The following is a 20329-nucleotide window of genomic DNA, read 5'->3' on the forward strand; positions in this document are numbered from 1 at the left end:
ACTAATGTCAGCCAGAGGGCCAGGAAGCAACAATGTACCTCAATGTCTTTGACAGACAATTAAAAAATCAACGACAGTAATCACCATCGACTGCTGTGTAGTGCCTTTACCTGGAAAATGTGCATATGGGACAATCTCAAACCACTGGGTTCAAAGGCTCAAGTCACATTTCTGATTCTGCTGCACAAAACCCAGCCTGACACTTCAATGGGAGTGCTGCACTGCCGAAGGTGCCAGCTGAGATGTTAAACTATGTGCAACTGCATATGAAAAGATCCACTGGCACTACTCAAGGACGAGTAGGAACCTTGGCTCCTTCAATATATCAGTGTTGGCTGAGCCTTCAGTTATGATGTGCACTCATGATAGAACTCTCGGCCTTAAGCCCCACATTTTGTCAGAATCCTTTCCACTCCCAAACGTGCATCTTTAACTCTTCATTTTGTAGCAATTCTCTCAACATCTTGCTGACTTTAGGGGAGGTGATGGCCTAGTGATATTATCACTGGATGATTAATCTAATGACTCAGGTAACATCCTGCAGACCCATGTTCAAATCCCACCATGACAGATGGTAGAATATGAATTCAATAAAGCGTCTGGAAAAACTCTTCTGGTTCACTAATGTCCTTCAGGAAAGGAAACTGTCAACTCTACATGTGACTACAAACCCACAGCAATGTTGTGGTTGATATTTAACTACAATTAGGGACAGGCAATGAATGCTGGCCCAGCCAGGGGCACCCACATCCCATGAATAATTAAAGAAAAATTGTCCAGCTCCTCTTCACAAACTGATTTGAAGAATTTTGTTCCATAAATATGAGGAATTATTGTTGAGAGGTACAAAGAACAGAGAACATTCTAACCAGTTCTCCAAGAATATTCGATGCAGCAACAGAAACCAAATAATGGACTCGTGTGGTTAAACACATTGCCTCAAAGGACACTCATCCAGGCAAGTGGGGAGTATTCCATCACACTCCTAATGTGTGCCTCGTAGATGGTGGAGGGTTGGGGAGTCTGGAGGTGAATAACTTGCTGCAGTATTCCTAGCCTCTGACCTGCTCTTGTAGCCATTGTGTTTATGTGGTGAGTTTCTGATCAATGATAACTCCCAGGATGTTGATTGTGAGGGAATTCAGTGATGGTAACGCCATTGAATGTCAAGGGGTGGTGGCTAGAATATAAGAAGAACTGCATGTTTTCCTTTAAATGATGCCATGGAGTTTTTAATGAACCATTTAACACATCAACAAGGCTTCAGGATAAACTCTAAATTGAAAGATCCACTCACAATGGGTTCAACCAACTTCTGGGTATTCTGTTCCTTGAAACTAACTCCTTCACCCATATTGCTTAGTGATAGTCATTGTCCCTACTGGGGTTGGCTATTTATGGCTACTCAAGGGATATTCATTTTGCAGACCCAGTCAGTGACTGTCACAGGCTAAACCAGGCTGTTTGTGACCCCAGTTCTATGTTTCAGCCTGAACTGAGTTTTCAGTATCATATGTGCATCATTACCAGGATCACCCTATTCTACATCTGCAACAAAACCCAACTGCAATTTTAAAACTCCCATCATTTCCTCAAACCTTCCAAGCTCTAGCCCTCCCCATCTGTGATCGATCCAGCCTCAGAACTCGGTAAGCACTCCTCTAATCCTGGCATTTGAGAATTCCTGATTTTAACCATTTCACTGTAGGTAGTCATGTCTTCTGTTGTGGAAGAACAAAGCTCTGGAGTGCATTCCCTAAGCTTCTCCAACTCACATTATCTTGTTCTCCTCCTGAAAACATATCTCTTTGACTACATTTTAGACAACTGTCCCACTAAGGGAGGTGACAGCCTAGTGGTATTATCACCAGGCTATTAATCCAGAGACCCAGGGAATGTTTAGGGATCTCTGACTCAAATTCTACCGTGGCAGATGGCGGCATTTGAAATCAATTTCAAGTAAAGCTGGAATGAACAGTTTGATAATGAGCAGGAAATGATTGTTGGGGGAGAACCCATCTAGTGCAATGATGCCCTTTAGCATTTGGTCTTACCTTCATGTGACTCTAAGGTTAACGCAATGTGATTGACTTTTAACTGCCCGCTTAGCTAGCTTAACCAGCCTGTATTCTGTGAATGAATTTTAAAATTCTCCTAATACGTGTTAGTATTATTGCTTATTTTCTGATGCCTTAGGACTCTTACTATATTAGAGGCACTATATAAATATCCAAATTGTTGTTGTTACATTTGCACACTGTATGCCAACACTTCCCAACCTTCTTCCTACTGTGATCCTATTTTGAGGCTTGCCATACCTCCTCAGGGAACTTTTTCTGGGAGGAGGCGAGGGTGATGCAGGAGAGCAGAAGACCATTAAGAGAAGGGAAGGGGGGGGTTGATCATTGCAGTGGGAGGGGTGGGTCAATCCCAAGCTTTCACTAGATGCTCCAACCCCAACTTTACGATGCTCTACTGAAAGCAACAGTGTGAACTTGTCCCTACAAATTACTAAATACTGACAGAAGCAACTTTTGTTGTCCTGTTAATCTTCATTTTGAGTGCTAAGTACCTTGTAAAGTTGGTAGGTTTTTGATTGTTATATGGGGGTCAATGCTACTCTCAAAATTACATAATTGTTGTTTTCCCTTTCATCTCCCTTCAGTAATCACTCTCCCTTTCAGCTTTTGTTTTGTCACAAACTGCACTGCTTTCTCTCTGATGACCCAATTTAAAAGTATCTTTTTCCCGAATAATGAATTGTCACCAAATACTTGCAGAAGGGAATTTCAATTTTTAATGAGTCGAGAGCTCACTGGAGCCCTGGTCAAAGCCACAAGGGAAATGCTGAGCCAGACAGAAACAGATAATTACACTAAGGACTAATTTGACCAAACATCATTTACAAGTTTTTTTTTTCAATTAATTAGATTGGTCGCAACAAATGGGAAGCTGCACAAATACAAAACTTCAAGACAACCAGGCTGGAAGAACCAGCCCCTTCCTAGCTTTTCCTCTCTCATTTAAAAGAAAGAAAACTTGTATTTATACATAGCATCTTGAATGAATTCCAGATGTCTGAAAAGCATGTCACAGGTTTCTCTTTTTGACCTGCCGTCATTGTTGTGAAGTGGGAAAGATGGTAGGCCAATCCTGATCAGTAAGATCCTAAAGGTAGCCCTGTGACAATGACCAGATAATCTGCTTTAATGACGTTGGTTGAGGGATAAATGTCAGCCTTTTACAGTGTCATGGGTCCTTCCGCCTGAGTGAACAGACCGGGCCTTTATTTAATGCCTCATCGAAGGGCCTCAGTTAAACGTCTCATCCAAAAGACAGCATCTCCAACTGTGCAGTCCTCCATCCATTCAATGTGATAATGTCAGGAGTGATGTGTTTCTCTAATCTCTGGAGTGGTAGCTGAAGCTCCAATCAGTTGACGCAGGGGAGGAAGAGCTACACACTGAGGGGCACTGATGACACCAAGATACCAACATCTCCATTCCCAGAGCGGAAATGTGAAACTGCAACTCCCAAAAGGTTGTTGAGGCACACCTGAAAATTCCAGTCTTTCGAGACTGTTAAATTCTAGTTCAGCAGCAGATTTATAGGCTACAGAACCAAGGTGGATAGATACAGGGCTGGCCTGGTGCCATTAATGGCTGAGCAATATTGAGGGCTGAATGGGATCCCTCTATTTAAACATGTTATGTCTAATGTGGGCATCACTGAAACTGCCCGATAATCCCTTCCAGCCACCAGCAGTTGAAAGAGGATCCTATTCCCCCAGCTCTTTCCCTATCACCCGAGAAAAATGGTCGAATGGCCTTGTGTTTCCCCGCGTAGATTACCCGTCCCTAAATGTGAATCTCACAGGTGACGTTTCAGCCCAGCACTGCCCGTGGGGTGGGGACAGGGCACTCCTAACCCTCCACTTTATTTTTTTCCCATCCACTTTCACATTAAACCAAGAACTTGACCGTTCCTCTGTGTCACTCAACAAGGAACCCTCAACTCACATCAGTTTATCCAGTCATTATCACATTGCTGTTTGTGGGAGCTTGCTGTGCACAGAATTTCCCATATTCAAACAGTGACTACACTCCTTGTGTTGCAAAGAACTTCAGTATGCTGTAAAATTGAGAAACTGGATAAGTGCAATTCCTTGCATGATGTTGTTGCTATACTGATGTTTCATATAAACTCTGAATTGAAAAACATCAACTCCCATTAGCTTTCTGCTTCACCCAAGTTCCAAAAAGATTATGCAACCAGTGCAAGTCCTTTAACAAGCAGGAAGACTGAGACTGACAACATTCCCAGACCGAGAATTAAATGGAATGAGTTATTTTGTTATATTAGTACAGCCGTCTGCATCAGGTTTGATGTTAATTAAACAGTGTAAGTTTTCCTAATGGGGCAGAGTGTTCAGTCAGTGCTCACTGGTCAATAAATAAAAGCAACTGGTTCTCACAACAGCCTTGAGGACTCCTGCTACGCTTAATGGAACTTAACAAGACTGATTGATTGTTTTGACACGATCAGCCTTGGACTGCAAAATGCACTTGTGATTGCTGATTTCATAATGAGTTTAATTGCAACACAACAACATACTGCACAACGTCTGACCACCAAGTGGGAGGAGGAGGACGGGGGGGGGGGCGGGGGGAGGACGGGGGGGGGGACGGAGGAGGGGGGAGGACGGGACGGAGGAGGGGGGAGGACGGGGGGGGGGGGCGGGGGAGGGGGGAGGACGGGGGGGCGGGAAGGAGGGGGGAGGACGGGGGGGGGGACGGAGGAGGGGGGAGGACGGGGGGGGGACGGGGGAGGGGGGAGGACGGGGGGGGGGACGGGGGAGGGGGGAGGACGGGGGGGGGACGGGGGAGGGGGGAGGACGGGGGGGGGACGGGGGAGGGGGGAGGACGGGGGGGGAGGGGGGAGGACGGGGGGGGGGAGGGGGGAGGACGGGGGGGGGGAGGGGGGAGGACGGGGGGGGGGGAGGGGGGAGGACGGAGGGGGGAGGACGGGGGAGGGGGGAGGACGGGGGGGGAGGACGGGGGGGGGACGGGGGAGGGGGGAGGACGGGGGGGGGGCGGGGGGAGGACGGGGGGAGGACGGACGGGGGGAGGACGGGGGGGGAGGACGGGGGGAGGGGGAGGACGGGGGGAGGGGGAGGACGGCGGGGGGAGGACGGGGGGAGGGGGAGGACGGCGGGGGGAGGACGGGGGGGGGGACGGCGGGGGGAGGACGGGGGGGGGGGGCAGGGGGAGGGGGGAGGACGGGGAGGGCGGGGGGAGGGGGAGGGGGAGGACGGGGGGGCGGGGGGAGGGGGGAGGACGGGGGAGGGGGGAGGACGGGAGGGGGGCGGGGGGAGGACGGGGGGAGGACGGGGGGGGCGGGGGGAGGACGGGGGGGGCGGGGGGAGGGGGGAGGACGGGGGGGCAGGGGGAGGGGGAGGGGGAGGGGGAGGGGGAGGACGGGGGGGGGAGGACGGGGGGGAGGGGGAGGAGGAGGACGGGGAGGAGGAGGACGGGGAGGAGGAGGACGGGGGGGAGGGGGAGGAGGAGGACGGGGGGGCGGAGGAGGAGGGGGACGGGGGGGCGGAGGAGGAGGGGGAGGATGGGGGGGCGGGGAGGAGGGGGAGGATGGGGGGGCAGGGGGGAGGGCGGGGGGGAGGACGGGGGGGGAGGGGGAGGGGGGGAGGGGGAGGAGGAGGACGGGGAGAGGAGGAGGATGGGGGGGAGAGGAGGAGGATGGGTGGAGAGGGGGAGGAGGATGGGGGGGGAGAGGGGAGGAGGACGGGGGAGAGGGGGAGGAGGACGGGGGGGGGGGAGAGGGGGAGGAGGACGGGGGGGAGGAGGACGGGGGGGAGGGGGGAGGAGGACGGGGGGGGAGGACGAGGACGGGGGGGGGAGGACGAGGACGGGGGGGGGAGGACGAGGACGGGGGGAGGACGGGGGGGGGAGGACGGGGGGGGAGGACGGGGGGGGGGAGGACGGGGGGGGGAGGACGGGGGGGGAGGACGGGGGGGGAGGGAGGACGGGGGGGGGGGGGGGAGGACGGGGGGGGAGGACGAGGACGGGGGGGGGAGGACGGGGGGGGGGGAGGACGGGGGGGGGAGGACGGGGGGGGGGAGGACGGGGGGGGGGGAGGACGGGGGGGGGGGAGGACGGGGGGGGGGGAGGACGGGGGGGGGGGGAGGACGGGGGGGGGGGAGGACGGGGGGGGGGGGAGGACGGGGGGGGGAGGACGGGGGGGGGGGGAGGACGGGGGGGGGGGGAGGACGGGGGGGGTGGAGGACGGGGGGGGTGGAGGACGGGGGGGTGGAGGACGGGGGGGGGAGGACGGGGTGGAGGACGGGGGGGGAGGAGGAGGACGGGGGGGGAGGAGGAGGACGGGGGGGAGGAGGAGGACGGAGGCTGAGGACGAGGAGGACGGGGGGTGGGAGGAGGACAGTGGGAGGAGGAGGAGGACGGGGGGGGACGGAGGGGAGGAGTAGGAGGACGGGGGGAGGAGGAGGAGGACGGGGGGGGAGGAGGAGGAGGACGGGGGGGAGGAGGAGGAGGACGGGGGGGGAGGAGGAGGAGGACGGGGGGGGAGGAGGAGGAGGACGGGGGGGAGGAGGAGGAGGACGGGGGGGGAGGAGGAGGACGGGGGGGAGGAGGAGGAGGACGGGGGGGGAGGAGGACGGGGGGAGGAGGACGGGGGGAGGAGGACGGGGTGGAGGAGGACGGGGTGGAGGACGGGGGGGGGAGGAGGAGGACGGGGGGGGAGGAGGAGGACGGGGGGGAGGAGGAGGACGGAGGCTGAGGACGAGGAGGACGGGGGGTGGGAGGAGGACAGTGGGAGGAGGAGGAGGACGGGGGGGGAGGAGGAGGACGGAGGGGAGGAGTAGGAGGACGGGGGGAGGAGGAGGAGGACGGGGGGGAGGAGGAGGAGGACGGGGGGAGGAGGACGGGGGGAGGAGGACGGGGGGAGGAGGAGGAGGACGGGGGGAGAGGAGGACGGGGGGAGGAGGAGGAGGACGGGAGGAGGAGGAGGACGGGGGGAGAGGAGGACGGGGGGAGAGGAGGACGGGGGGAGAGGAGGACGGGGGGAGGAGGAGGAGGATGGGGGAGAGGAGGAGGAGGAGGACGGGGGGGGTGAGGAGGAGGAGGAGGAGGAGGGGAGGAGGAGGAGGGGAGGAGGAGGCGGACGGGGGGGTGAGGAGGAGGACAGGGGGAGGAGGAGGAGGAGGACGGGGGGGAAGGAGGAGGACGGGGGGGAAGGAGGAGGACGGGGGGGAAGGAGGAGGACGGGGGGGAAGGAGGAGGACGGGGGGGTAGGAGGAGGACGGGGGGGTAGGAGGAGGACGGGGGGGTAGGAGGAGGACGGGGGGGTAGGAGGAGGACGGGGGGGTAGGAGGAGGACGGGGGGGAGGAGGAGAAGGGTGGTGGAGAGAGGGGGGAGGGGGGAGGAGGGGGCAGGAGGGGGTTGGAGGGGTGGGAGGGGGGGAGGGGGGGAGAGAGGGGAGGAGAGGGGGTGGGAGGGGAGGAGGAGGGAGAGATGGAGGGGAGGAGGGGGGAGAGAGGGAGGGGGGGAGAGAGGGAGGGGAGGAGGAGGGAGGAGGGAGGGGAGGGAATGGGGGGGAAGAGGGGGAGGGGAGGGGGGAAGAGGGGGAAGGTAGGAGGGGGAGGGGCAAGTTGGAAGGGGGAGGGGGGGTGGGTGGGGGAGAGGGTGGGGAGCGGAGGGGGAGGGCAGGAGGGAGGGGAGGGGAGGGGGTAGTAATAGTGGAGGGAGGGACGGAGGGAGGGGAGAGGAGGAGGGAGGGGAGGGGAGGAAAGGAGGAGGGAGGGAAGCGGAGGAGGTGGGAGGGGAGGGGAGGGGAGGAGGGGGGAGAGGAGAGTGGGGGAGGGGAGAGGGGTACGAGGGGGAGGGGAGAGGGGAGGGAGAGGGGAGAGAGGGGAGGAGGAGGGGGGAGGGAGGGGAGGAGGAGGGGGGGAGGGAGGGGAGGAGGAGGGGGGGAGGGAGGGGAGGTGGAGGGGGGGAGGGAGGGGGAGGAGGAGGGAAGGGAGTGGATGAGGGGGAGGAGGAGGAGGGAGGGGAGGTGAAGGGGGTAGGGAGGGGAGGTAAAAGGGGAGGGAGGGGAAGGGGGAGGGAGGGGGCGAGGGGAGAGAAGGGGAGGGGGGAGGTGGGGAGATGGAGGGAGGGGAGGAGGGGGAGGAAGGAGAGGGAGGGGAGGGGGGAGGAAGAGGAGGTAAAAGGGGAGGGGAGCGGAAGGGGGAGGGAGGGGGGGAGAGGAGAGAGAAGGGGGGGAGAGGGGGAGGAGGGGGGAGGTGGGGAGATGGAGGGAGGGGAGGATGGGGAGGAGGGAGAGGGAGGGGAGGGGAGGGGAGGGGAGGGGAGGGGAGGGGAGGGGGGAGGAAGGGGGGAGTGGAGGGGAGGGGAGGGGGAGGGAGAGAGGGAGGAAGGGAGGGGGGAGGGATGGAGGGGTGGATGGGAGGGAGGAGGTGTGGAGGAGTGGATGGGAGGAGGGGAAGGAGGGGGAGGGGGAGGGGAAGAAGGGAGGAGGAGGAGGGGAAGAAGGGAGGAGGAGGAGGAGGAGGAGGAGGAGGAGGAGGAGGAGGAGGAGGAGGAGGAGGAGGAGGAAGAGGAGGAGAAGGAAGGAGAGGGAGGGGGAGGAGGGATCGGGTGGGCGGAGAGGGAGGGGGAGGAGGGGTCGGGTGGGCGGGGCGGCAGGGGGAGGAAGAGTCGGGCGGGCGGGGCGGGAGGAGGAGGAGGGGTCGGGCGGGCGGGCGGGAGGGGGTGGAGGGGAGGAGAGGCAGGAGGAGATGGAGGTGGAAGAGAGGGAGGAGGAGGAGAGGAGAGGAGGGGAGGGAAGGGAGGGAGTGGAGGGGAGGAGAGGATCGTGGGGGAGAAGAAAGGGAAAGGGAAGGAGGAGAGAATAATGGAGGGTAGGAGAGAGTGGTGGAGGAGAAGGAAGGGGAAGAGAGGGTAGTGCAGGACTGGGGAAGGGAGGAGAGGATGGTGTCGTATCATATCCTCAGGGTAGCTGCCACCATATTGACATGAAGTTCAGCAGGATCCCAATATAGACAGCAAGGAGAAAGCAATGGAAGGATATGTTGATGGCAGATGACAAAGACGTGTGGGAGGAGGTTCATATGGAGTTTGGAATGACAAGGGGATCTCAGAAATCTAGAAATTTCAAAGAGAACGAGACAGTGGTGAAGGTGCAGTTTGTCTTCTGCATTCTGACCTGGTAAGCGATGACGGATATGGAAGTAGTTGGATTTTACAGTGGGAAGAATACTGCTGGTCCGTGACTCCTGGAAGAAATGTAGAAAGGCAGGCCTTCTGCACACAGCAAAGTTCACCAGACAATAGCAGCCGGCTAACGTCGACATGAACAAAGTGAGCCAGGGAACTCTCCTGTTCCTCAGTGCCAACAAGTGCCACCCTCAAGAGCTACAGGACCAGGACTGGGTGACGGGTGCCGCTGGGAATGCAAGGAGGGGCACGAAGAGGAGGAACATACCCTCCCAGGGGTTTATGCTGAATTAGGATGGAATGGGAAGGCAAGGATAGAGTGGGAGACAGGGGGCAAGGAGAGACGGGTTTTGAAGGCACAGTGGGTGGGACAAATTGAGGTGGGGGTTATGTCGGGAGGTGCACAGGGTATCCCCCATTGGTCATACCCACCAGCCTTTTATGTGGATTTCTTTAAAAAAAAAGTGGCCTGCCCAGGCCACTGCATGGACAACAGATAATTCTGATCAATGGGTCATGGCAACAAGCTCACTAGTGTATTACTTCAAAATGGTGGGTGGGCTGCCATATTCAACCCCAACCCCCACGTAAGGAGGGACAGATCAGAGGAGGATACTGCAAAGTCACCCCTCATAAAAGAAATGAACCACAACTCCCCCTCCCAAACCTTGGATCAACTGCGTGAGGTGCTGTAAAACTCAGCCCAGTGTTCCCAGTGACCAAACCAAATGTGTTCAGCAATTGATTTCATCGCAGCTACTTGGCATGGCCAACTGCAGCCCAGCTACACTGTCAACAACACGCCGTGTAAAGATAAAGTGAACAAGGGTGTCCTCCCCTCAACACTGCCACTCATTTTTAGCAACGAATAACTGTCTGGAACTGAAGTCATCTTGACAGGATGTGGAGTATTTATTAAGGGAAAAAAAAGCTGAAGTAAATCTTGGCATTTGACGTTATAAATTTCTTTATTCATTTGTGGAATGTGGGCTAACATTTACTGCCCTTCTCTCGTTGCCCTTGAGAAGGTGGTGGTGAGCTGCCTTCTTGAACTGCTGCAGTCCACCTGCTCTGCCTTGACCCACAATGCCATTAGGGAAGGAACTCTAGAATTTGACCCAGCAACAGTGAAGGAATGGTGATATTTTTCCAAGTCAGGATGGTGAGTTGCTTGGAGGGGAACTTGAAGGTGGTTGTGTTCCCATGTATCTGCTGCTCTTGTTCTTCTAGATGGAAGTGGTCATGGGTTTGGAAGGTGCTACCTGAGGATCTTTGGTGAGGTTCTGCAGTGCATCTTGTAGATAGTACACACTGCTGCTCCAGTGGTGCAGGAAGTGGATGCTTGTGGATATATAATTGATACATCATGGTTAATTCAGAACTATGGAGCTTTGTGCCTTCCATTTGTTATGACAATCTCCATTGCCCAGATACCCTTACCCTCAGTCTCTCTCACAACCCAGCTGCACTCCCTACTCTTCACCTTCCCTCCCCAGTCTTTGCCCCCTCAAGATGGGGCAGACTTTAGGCTGGAATTGTCATCAGACTGTGTGCCAATCAGGTTTCTGGCACAGTACTAAAACAGCCTGAATCAGAGTCCCAGTTGGCATCCTCAATGACTACCATGATGCTCCATCATTTTTTCCTACCACCACCAACTTATCCCCAAAGACTGTAGCAGTTCAGGAAGGCAACTCATCAACCCCTCTTAAGGACAATTAGGGGTGGCCATTAATGCTGGCCCAGCCGGAGATGCCCACATTCTCTTAAAGGAAAAAATAAGTAGAGAACCATATACTGTATCAAGTAGGCCCTTCAGCCCATCATGTCTGTACCAGCTACATTAAATCTACACTAGTCTCACTTTCCTGCAGGAGAGTCAAAGAGATGGACAGCACAGAAACACACCTGTCCATCCAACTCATCTGTGCTGACCAGATATTCTACATTAATCTAGTCCCCTTTGGCAACACCTGGCCCATATCCCTCTAACCCCTTCCTATTCCTACACCCATCCAGATGCCTTTTCAATGTTGTAACAGCCTTGAATGTTATGTCATTTCAAGTACTCATTCAAGTACTTTTTAAAGGTTGTGAGGTTACTCATCTCAACTACTCTCAGGGGGTGTGTTCCAGATTCCCACCACCTCTAGCTGAAAAAGATTTCCAGGGACAGAGACTCGGGAAAAGGGTAAACCATTTAGGACTGAGATAAAGAAACATTTCTTCAATCCAAAGGTAGTGAACCCGCAGAAGTCTCAATCACAGAAGGAAGGCACAAGGGGTATGGGGAGAAAATGGATATTACATCGAACACAGAACCTCAGCACAGTATCAGGATCTTCAGCACATCATGTCTGCGCAACTATGATGCCATTCTCAACACAATCCATCTGCCTGCGCATGGTCTGTATCCCTGACCTGTACTGAGGTAGAAGATTATAGTGAATGGTGCAACAGGAGCAAAGGGCCAAATGGCCTACTGCTGTTCCTAGTTTTTTCTGTAACTAAAATAAACATTGATAATTGGCCGTTGCAGGAGCTATCAACGTGGGTTATTCAGCTCGGCACGTCTTCATTCCATTATGGGATGATGGCTGGTAATTTGATGTCTGGTTGCCATAGTAATTAATGTAGCATCCTCACCTCATGTCTTTTTGGCGTTTCATTCTCGGAGTGGCGAAGATGACTCTTTACGGCCACGTTCTTTTCTGAAGTTGGGTTTGCCTCCGGAGGGGTTGGTGCTGGGTAAGTGGGAGGTGGGGGCGTTGGGTCAGAGGTCACTGGCGGAGTTGGTGCAGGAAAGGTGGGGGCTGGGGGAAGGGCTGTGCCTTCAGCTGCCTTGCCCTTCTGTTGGCTCTCCTCAGGATTCAACATGTGTATGTACGTGTCCATCTCCGTAACAGTTGCTGGCCCTGTGAATTAGGGAATACCATCAGAATATGGGAGGAACACAGAAACAACTTTCACAGCACGTGCAATCTACCAACTGTGTTTATCCCTCAAACTTCAAAAGACTTTATCTTAAAACAATACAAGCAACATATCTTAACCTTTGCTCTTTTTCCTTTACTTTTCATGCATCTGGATTTGAAGAATCTGTACCTAGTTACGTTGTTACTAAGATGGCACTGTAAGTGGTGACTTGTGAATGTTTTTCTGTACTCATTTCAGTATATGTGACAATAAACCTAATTCAATTTAACTGTCGCCCATCCGTAGTTGCGCTTGAGAAGTGACAATGAACTGCTTTCGTGAACCACTGCAGTCCATGTGCTGTAGGTACACCCACAGTGCCATTAAGGAAGTAGTTCCAGGGTTATGACCCAGTGACACTGAAAGAATGGCAAATCAGGATGGCGAGTGGGTCAGAGGGGAACTTGCAGGAGTGATGTCCCATTGTATCTGCTGCCCTTGTACTTTGAGATGGAAGTGGTCTATGAAAGGATATGAAAGATGCCGTCTATTGGTTAATTTCTGCAGTGCATCTTGTGGATGGCACAGACTGCTGCTACGGAACGTTGAAGGTGGAAGGGAGTGAATGTAGTGTAAATCAAATGGCTGCTGATGACGCCAAGCTTCTTAAATGTTGTTGGAGCTGCACCCATCCAGGCAAGTGAGGTGTCTTCCAACACACTCCTGACTTGTGCCATGTCGATGGTGGACAGGCTTTGGGGAGTCAGGAGGTGAGTTACTCACAATAAGATTCCTAACCTCTGACCTGTTCTTGTAATGATGTGACCAGTCCAATTCAGTTTCTGGTCATTGTGGGTATTGCTGTGGGGGCTGGACACTAGACTAGGCTGGATGACAGATTTCCTTCCGGATATCAGTTGTCATGGTTATCATCAAGAGCCCTATATTCGCGATTCATTAACTTAGCTGCTGTTGTGGTTGGCCGAATATCCCACGTTGGTAGCTCCTGCAAGCGCACATGTCCCCAGAGCAATAATCTGGGTTTGCCAAATTACTAATCTGATGGCACCACGTCTACAACATTGTCTCCCCTCACTATGTCTTAATAATATCAATATAAGGAATCTTGGGAGCAAATAATTTGAGTAGAATTCTCTGAAATATGACATTAGCCGCACTCCAAAACTCCCAGTTATTATGTAAAACAGGATTTCTCACTAAGTGCCTGCTCCCCCGGACTCATCTCAAACTGCAAAAGTAAAATGATGAGTCAGCCTTGACTTAGTAGGTAACTCTCACTCTCCTCTAAATCAGGTTCACATTCAACTCTTGAAACTTGAGTGTGTGACCTAGAGTTGACAGTTTGGTACTGAGAGTGTGCTGCACTGTCACAGCCCTGTTTTTCAAATCAGCTCTAAACCAAAGGCCATGTCTGTCATCTCGGATTCTCCCTGATGACCAAACCAATATCTGACCCTCACCCAGTCCCACAAACTGGTCATTCACTTCACTGATGATTGTGGGAGCTTGTTGGGTGCAAATTGGCGGCTGAATTTCCCACATTACAGAAACAATTGTATTTCCCACATCACTGTATCACAGAAGTACTCTGTGGCCCTTTAGGGCAAGTGGAGGTATGGAATGTACTATTGTGAAATCAGTTTCCCACTTGACATCAGGCAGAACCCACAGGTCTTCCTTTTAAAGCTCATTGGTCTGACCAGCTAGTGACAGAGATAAGCAATCCCATGAATTTGACTTGTAATCTTTCTCAGATTATACCAGCTGCAGGTGTCAAGATCCAGATACTGCTGTCCTCCCAGCCGTGAGGCACTACCTCTACCTACAGAGTCTGCGGCATTTCAAGAAGGCAGCTTGGCACTGCTCTTTGAAGGGCAATTAGGGATTGTAATGCCGTATCTTTCGAATGAGTAACTAACGGGAGGCAATGGCCTCGTGGTATTAGTGCTGGACTGTTAATCCAGGGACCCAGGTAATGTACTGGGGGCCTAGGTTCGAATCCCATCACAGCATTTAATGGAATTCGAATTCAATAAATATCTGGATTTAAGAATCTAATGATGACCATGAATCGATTGTTAGAAAAAAACCATCCTGTTCACTAATGTCCTTTAGCGAAGGAAGCTGCCATCTTTACCTGATCTGGTATCGACAGGCAGGAGGCTAGAAAAACGCATCAGGAGGTGGAGAAGTCGACATTTCAGGTGTAACCCTTCTTCAGGACTGCTCTGGTCTGGCCTACATGTGACTCCAGACCCACAGCAATGTGTGGTTGACTCTTAACAGCCCTCTGGGTAATTAGGGATGGGTACTAAATGCTGGCCCAGCTAGTGACACTCTATCTCATAAATGAATAAAATAAACAAAGGCTTATGTACACCTGAACAAGAAAAAATAGGGTAACAAACTTGGTCGAGGTAGCTCTGACTGGGAGCAGCCCAGCCAATATGAAGCCAATGAATAATGAGGCCCTAGTGTGATGTCCCCTCAATGTTCTGCTGTTACTAATACTGACTGTGCAACTGGGCCCCAGCATACATCACTACCTCAATAAAGGGACACAGCCAGCAAGGAAAGAAGGAAGAAACTAAACTCCTTTTCTGACACTGATACCATCCTTCAGGTGAACACGTTTCCTGTTTAAATAATTGAATATTTCGTACAACACAAGATTTTAAGAGCTCTGTTGTCACTCCCTACTTTAAGTTGCATTCAACGCTGCAACTCTCCCTTGCTTCAAACATTTCAGATATAAAGTGCAAAGTATCATTAAGCCAGAGGAGAAAAGGTTGGGCTGGTTGCCAGGACAGAATGAACTCCTGAAGGTACTGGGCTCAACATGACAGCACTACTTGCATACTGAAATGTTTGTATTCACTCTGTAAAAAAGTATAAATGGAAGTTACTCAATTTGTATATCCAGCCTTAACATCTGTAAGACTAACAACATTAGATGCTATGGCAAGGGCAGCACCACAATTCACTGCTCAAAGTTGTCGCTCATTTCAATGGAAATTGTTCCAAAAAAGTCCTCCATGCTGAATGAATGAAATGGTTCAATTCATAGAAGATCATTCCAATTATTTTCAAGCATCAAATAACTTTGAGTTGACACAGGTTAAGCCACTTTTGGAATACTGTGTTTAGTTCTGGTCTTCCTGAAGAAGGGCCTGTGCCCGAAACGTCGAATCTCCTGTTCCCTGGATGCTGCCTGACCTGCTGTGCTGTTCCAGCAATAAAGTTTCAACTTTGATCTCCAGCATCTGCAGTCCTCACTTTCTCCTCCTTAGTTCTGGTCTCCCTACTAATAGGAAGGATGCTGTGAAATGTGAAGTGGTTCAGAAAACAATTACGAGGATGTTGCCAGGATTGAAGGGTTTCACTTTACGGAGAGGCTGAACAGGCTGGGGCTGTTTTTCCTGGAGTGTCAGAGGCTGAGTGGTGATCTTACAGAGGTTTATAAAATCATGAGGGGAATGGATCTGGTAAATAGACAAGGTATTTTCCCCAGGGTGGCACAGCACAAAACTAGAGGGTATAGGTTTGAAGGTAAGAAGGGAAAAATTGAAAAGAGACTGAAGGGGCAACTTTTTCATGCAGAGAGTGGTGCATGTGTGGAATGAGCTGCCAGAGGAAGTAGTGGAGGCTGCTACAATTAAAACATTTAAAAGGCTTCTGGATGGATAAATGAATAGGAAGGGTTGCGAGAGATATGGACCAAATGGGACTAGATTAATTTGGATTTCTGGTGATGCGTGGACGTGTTGGACCGAAGGATCTGTTTCCGAGCAGTACATCTCTATGACTCTGACATAAGCAAACCTATACTCAAGTTACTCATGCGATGGTGACTGTAATCTTTCATACTACCACTAGATGGAAGCAGAGCCTCATTATCCGACTGCAACAGCCAATGCACCTGCAATGTTTGTAATGACTTATGGGGCACAAACATTTCAATTGCATGTTTATACTATCTTGCCACCTGTACAGCAATATTTCAAAAATAAATTTTTGTTCAAATTAAAAGCACTAGCATGAGACATGAGAGCAAGGTGGCCTGCTAACAGTACTTGATTCTAAATTTTAACTCTTTAATGGTTGCAGAGGTGTTCATCAAGTGACAGAGTTAAGCAGCACAGAGACAGGTTATTCTGCAGCAAATGCTGACCTTGTCAGTGACACCCACATCACATGCAAGAATAAAAAATAGCTCCTCTACTATAGCTCAAAATGTCTTCACTTCATGTATACTGTATATCCGATTTTTAAAAATTCATTCATCAGATGAGGGCGTCACTGGCTAGGTCAGCATTTATTGCTCATCCCTAATGGCCCAGTGGGCAGCTAAGTCATTGTTGTGGGTCAGGAGCCACATGTAGGCCAGACTAGGTAAGGATGGCAGCTTCCTTCCCTCAAGATTTTTCCAACAATTGGCAATTGTTGTCATGTGGTCATCAGGGGACTCTTAATTCCAGATTTTTATTAAACTTCACATTTTTCAGATCAGAATTTCAAAAATTCAGATTTTTAGTCAAATTCTACCATCTGCAGCGATGGGATTCAAATCCAGGTCTCTTGAACATTCGCTGAGTTTCCAGATCAACAGTTTAACTATAGTACCACTGGGCCATCACCTCCCCATTAAATTCCCCATTTATAAATTACTATTGAAACTGATATCTTTCAGACAATGCATACCAGATCACCATAATAACTGGGAAAATAAAAATCTTTGCTCGCATCACCTCTAGTATGTTTTCCGAATCCCCTTAAACCTGCGAGCTCTGGATGTCCTCCCTGTCCCCTCTCCCCCAGCTCCTCATTGTCAAAACCTTTCACAAGTTTGAATACTGCTCTCAAATCTCTTGTTTATGCTCCCTGTTCAGAAATGAACAACTCCAGCTTCTCCACTCCCCCACCACTGGGTAAAGCTCCTCTGCGCTCTGTCTGAGCTCTTGATGTCCTGGGTAAGACCCAGATGTGAACACATTATTCCAATGTCTTTAGCCACTCAGTGAGACCAGTTACTGCCCCGACACATCACCTTGCCCTGCGCCCTGCCGACTGATCCTCTTCTCTCTCGTACTGGACTGGCTCGAGTGGCAGGAGTCGTAGTTGGACAGAGTGCTGGACGGTGAACCTGAGTCAAACCTGGCTTGCTGCTGCGATGAGAGAGTGGTGTTGGGGGACGACAGTCCTGAGTCAATCTGCTTGTATTCAAGATCCACAGACGGGTCTCGAGACAAGACCCGGTGTTCCACACTCTGAAAGAAGACAAAAAGATGATGGTCAATGGCAATTCAAGCTGCAGTCTCTGCCAGTGCAGAGCTCCTTGTTCCTGGCCACTCTGTTCTGGATGTGCACTCAGTCACTCTTCAAGGGTACAGTCTCATTCTTGGAGAAAGTGAGGACTGCAGATGCTGGAGATCAAAGCTGCAAATGTGTTGCTGGAAAAGCGCAGCAGGTCAGGCAGCATCCAAGGAGCAGGAGAATTGACGTTTCGGGTATGAGCCGCAGCCCTTTCTTCCTGAAAAAAGGCTCATACCCGAAACGTCGATTCTCATGCTGCTTGACCTGCTGCGCTTTTCCAGCAACACATTTTCAGCTACAGTCTCATTCTTCACACGTGTTTCAGAACTAACTGTGTTTGGACATCAAGCTGAGTCCAATCTTACCATCCATACAGACACACACCTTCTGTCAGACGTTTCAGTGCAGAAAGAATCCATCTACTCAGGCAGGGTACATGGTCTACTGCTGACTGAAGAGTGAGCAAGATCGACTAACCCACTAAATTGTGACGAGGATCTATTGGTGACTGACTAGTGACTAGGATCAACTATTGAATAATGACCAGGATCGACTAATTCACTGAATATTGACTAGGATCGATCAACCTACTAAATAGCATCCAAGATCTTTCGGTAACTGACGAGTGACTAGGATTGACTAATCCACTAAATAGTGACCAGGAAGAACTAGTTACTGAATAATGGCCAGTATCAACTATTGAGTAGTGACCAGGAACGAGAAGTCCACTAAATGGTGACCAGGATCGACTGCTGAATAGCGACCAGGAATGACTAGTCCACTGAATATTGACCAGGAATGATTAGTTCACTAATTAGTGACCAGGAACAACAATCCACTGAATATTGACCAGGAATTACTAGTTTACTAAGTAGTGACCAGGGGAACAACTCCCACTGAACAGTGGCCAGGATTGAGTAGTCCAATGAATATTGACCAGGAATAGGAAATCCTCATCGATTTTACCCTCCCTATACCATGGGCTATGAGATCAATTGCTGCACCCACACACATGGCTCCCTGACAGAAAACTCATGAGTGAAGTATGACCTTTGTGCATTTGAATACAGCCAAATTCTTATATTTTCCATCGCTAAAGAAATATATGCAGTGCTTGAAAGCAGAACACACAGAAGCCTTGCATATTACATTTTAGATTAGATTAGATTACATTAGATTACATTACAGTGTGGAAACAGGCCCTTCGGCCCAACAAGTCCACACCGACCTGCCAAAGCGCAACCCACCCATACCCCTACATTTACCCCTTACCTAACACTACAGGCAATTTAGCATGGCCAATTCACCTGACCTGCACATCTTTGGACTGTGAGAGGAAACCGGAGCACCCGGAGGAAACCCACACAGACACAGGGAGAACGTGCAAACTCCACACAGTCAGTCGCCTGAGGCGGGAATTGAACCCGGGTCTCAGGCGCTGTGAGGCAGCAGTGCTAACCACTGTGCCACCGTGCCGCCCATATTCTACTGGTTACATTTTAAAAACATTTTTGCAAACAGCAAGTTGCGTAGATATATGTACTACTTTCTTAAAAAATTTAAGATCTGAATTTATACCGAGTATTTCATGGCCCAGGCATCTCAAAGTGCTTTGCAGATAGTGAAACAATTTTGAAGCGCAGTCACTATTATACTGTTTGAAAAGTCACTATCAATTTGTGCACTGAAAGCTCCCAGAGACAGCTAGGTCATCACGACAACATTATCTATTACTGTGCTGTTCATTGAGAGATAAATATTGGTCAGGACAGTGTGAATGGACCCTATCAAAATCTTACATGCTGACAGTCAAGTATGTCCAATTCCAACATGATCACAAATTATTAAAATTGTTTAAAATTAGGATCTTCTACTACAGTGAGAATAATGGTAGAACTCTCCAGCTACAAGACCTGCCAATGCCTCAGACAGAAATTCACCAACGAGTCAATGTAGCCTTTGTTACAGTGCTGAATTCAGTCTTAAAACATTACACTCTACAACCACTACGTTACACAAACAGGCTTGCTCTCTCCATCTTAAGATTTTAAAATATTAAATCAGAACCTCGCAGCTCCAGCTGAAAAAGACAATCTTCTTAAAAGTTAACCTGGCCTACCTTTAGTTCATCAATTAAACTATTTCCATAAAAGTATCTTCACCACCCAAAGGAAAAAGTCAAACAAAAAGTTGCTTACATTGCCCATAGCGTGCTGAATACTGAAAACTTGCAAGAGAAAGCGTGTTCCTTTGCAATCTAGTCTGGTCCAAGTTAGAGCCAGAGATTCCATATACGTGTGAGACAATACTTAATCCACCTGTATGTCCTCAGGAAGCACACAGAATGCTCCCTTAGGGAATCATGGCAAAATAATTAGGCCTTTTGTGACCAGTTTTTTTGGGCACCACATGACCTGCTTCGGTCTTTAACACCTTCATTGCTGAGGCTGTCACAACTGAAGAGAGGAACTCGATCATTTGCCTTCCACAGGCTGCTTTGCTCGCTTGTGTACCATAAAAAAAAACAAGTTGCAGCTTGGCTACTGATCAACACAACCCGTCTACGAGGTCAGTGCAAAGAATGGTCCTGTTCTCCAATGGGGCAGGCAGCATGAACCTTCCCCTTGTTTTAATCCTTTGAGAATGCTACAATCCGACAGTAAACTGTGTGCATGAATACAGAGAGTGCAATGCTGCTTCGCATGTTAAATAGCAGAAATGTTTTGAACGAGAAGCAGTTCTGTGTGCCATCAAGGATGCTCTGTAATTTCTATTTGATGCCTTTTTCCTTGGCTATGATTGAGTGCACAGTGTCCATGTCCCTTCCTCA

The 20329-nt window shown here is 51.0% G+C and overlaps 1 protein-coding gene across 4 annotated transcripts in view; it reads right to left on the minus strand.

Moving 5' to 3' along the window:
• Positions 1-20329, minus strand: part of espn (espin) — a 167979-nt gene that overhangs the window by 89169 nt on the left and 58481 nt on the right. For all 4 annotated transcript variants that reach the window (XM_087980336.1, XM_043676084.2, XM_043676086.2 and 1 more), the window contains exons 6-7: positions 17234-17453; positions 11896-12164 (exon numbers count right to left, since the gene is read on the minus strand). In XM_087980336.1, the coding sequence (XP_087836462.1) occupies positions 11896-12164; positions 17234-17453 (489 nt within the window). The remainder of the gene's footprint in view (positions 1-11895; positions 12165-17233; positions 17454-20329) is intronic.

This window comes from Chiloscyllium plagiosum, unplaced genomic scaffold (assembly GCF_037043375.1).
Source record: "Chiloscyllium plagiosum isolate Xiang-an unplaced genomic scaffold, Cpla_swu_hap1 HiC_scaffold_37, whole genome shotgun sequence".
NCBI classification, from domain to species: domain Eukaryota; kingdom Metazoa; phylum Chordata; class Chondrichthyes; order Orectolobiformes; family Hemiscylliidae; genus Chiloscyllium; species Chiloscyllium plagiosum.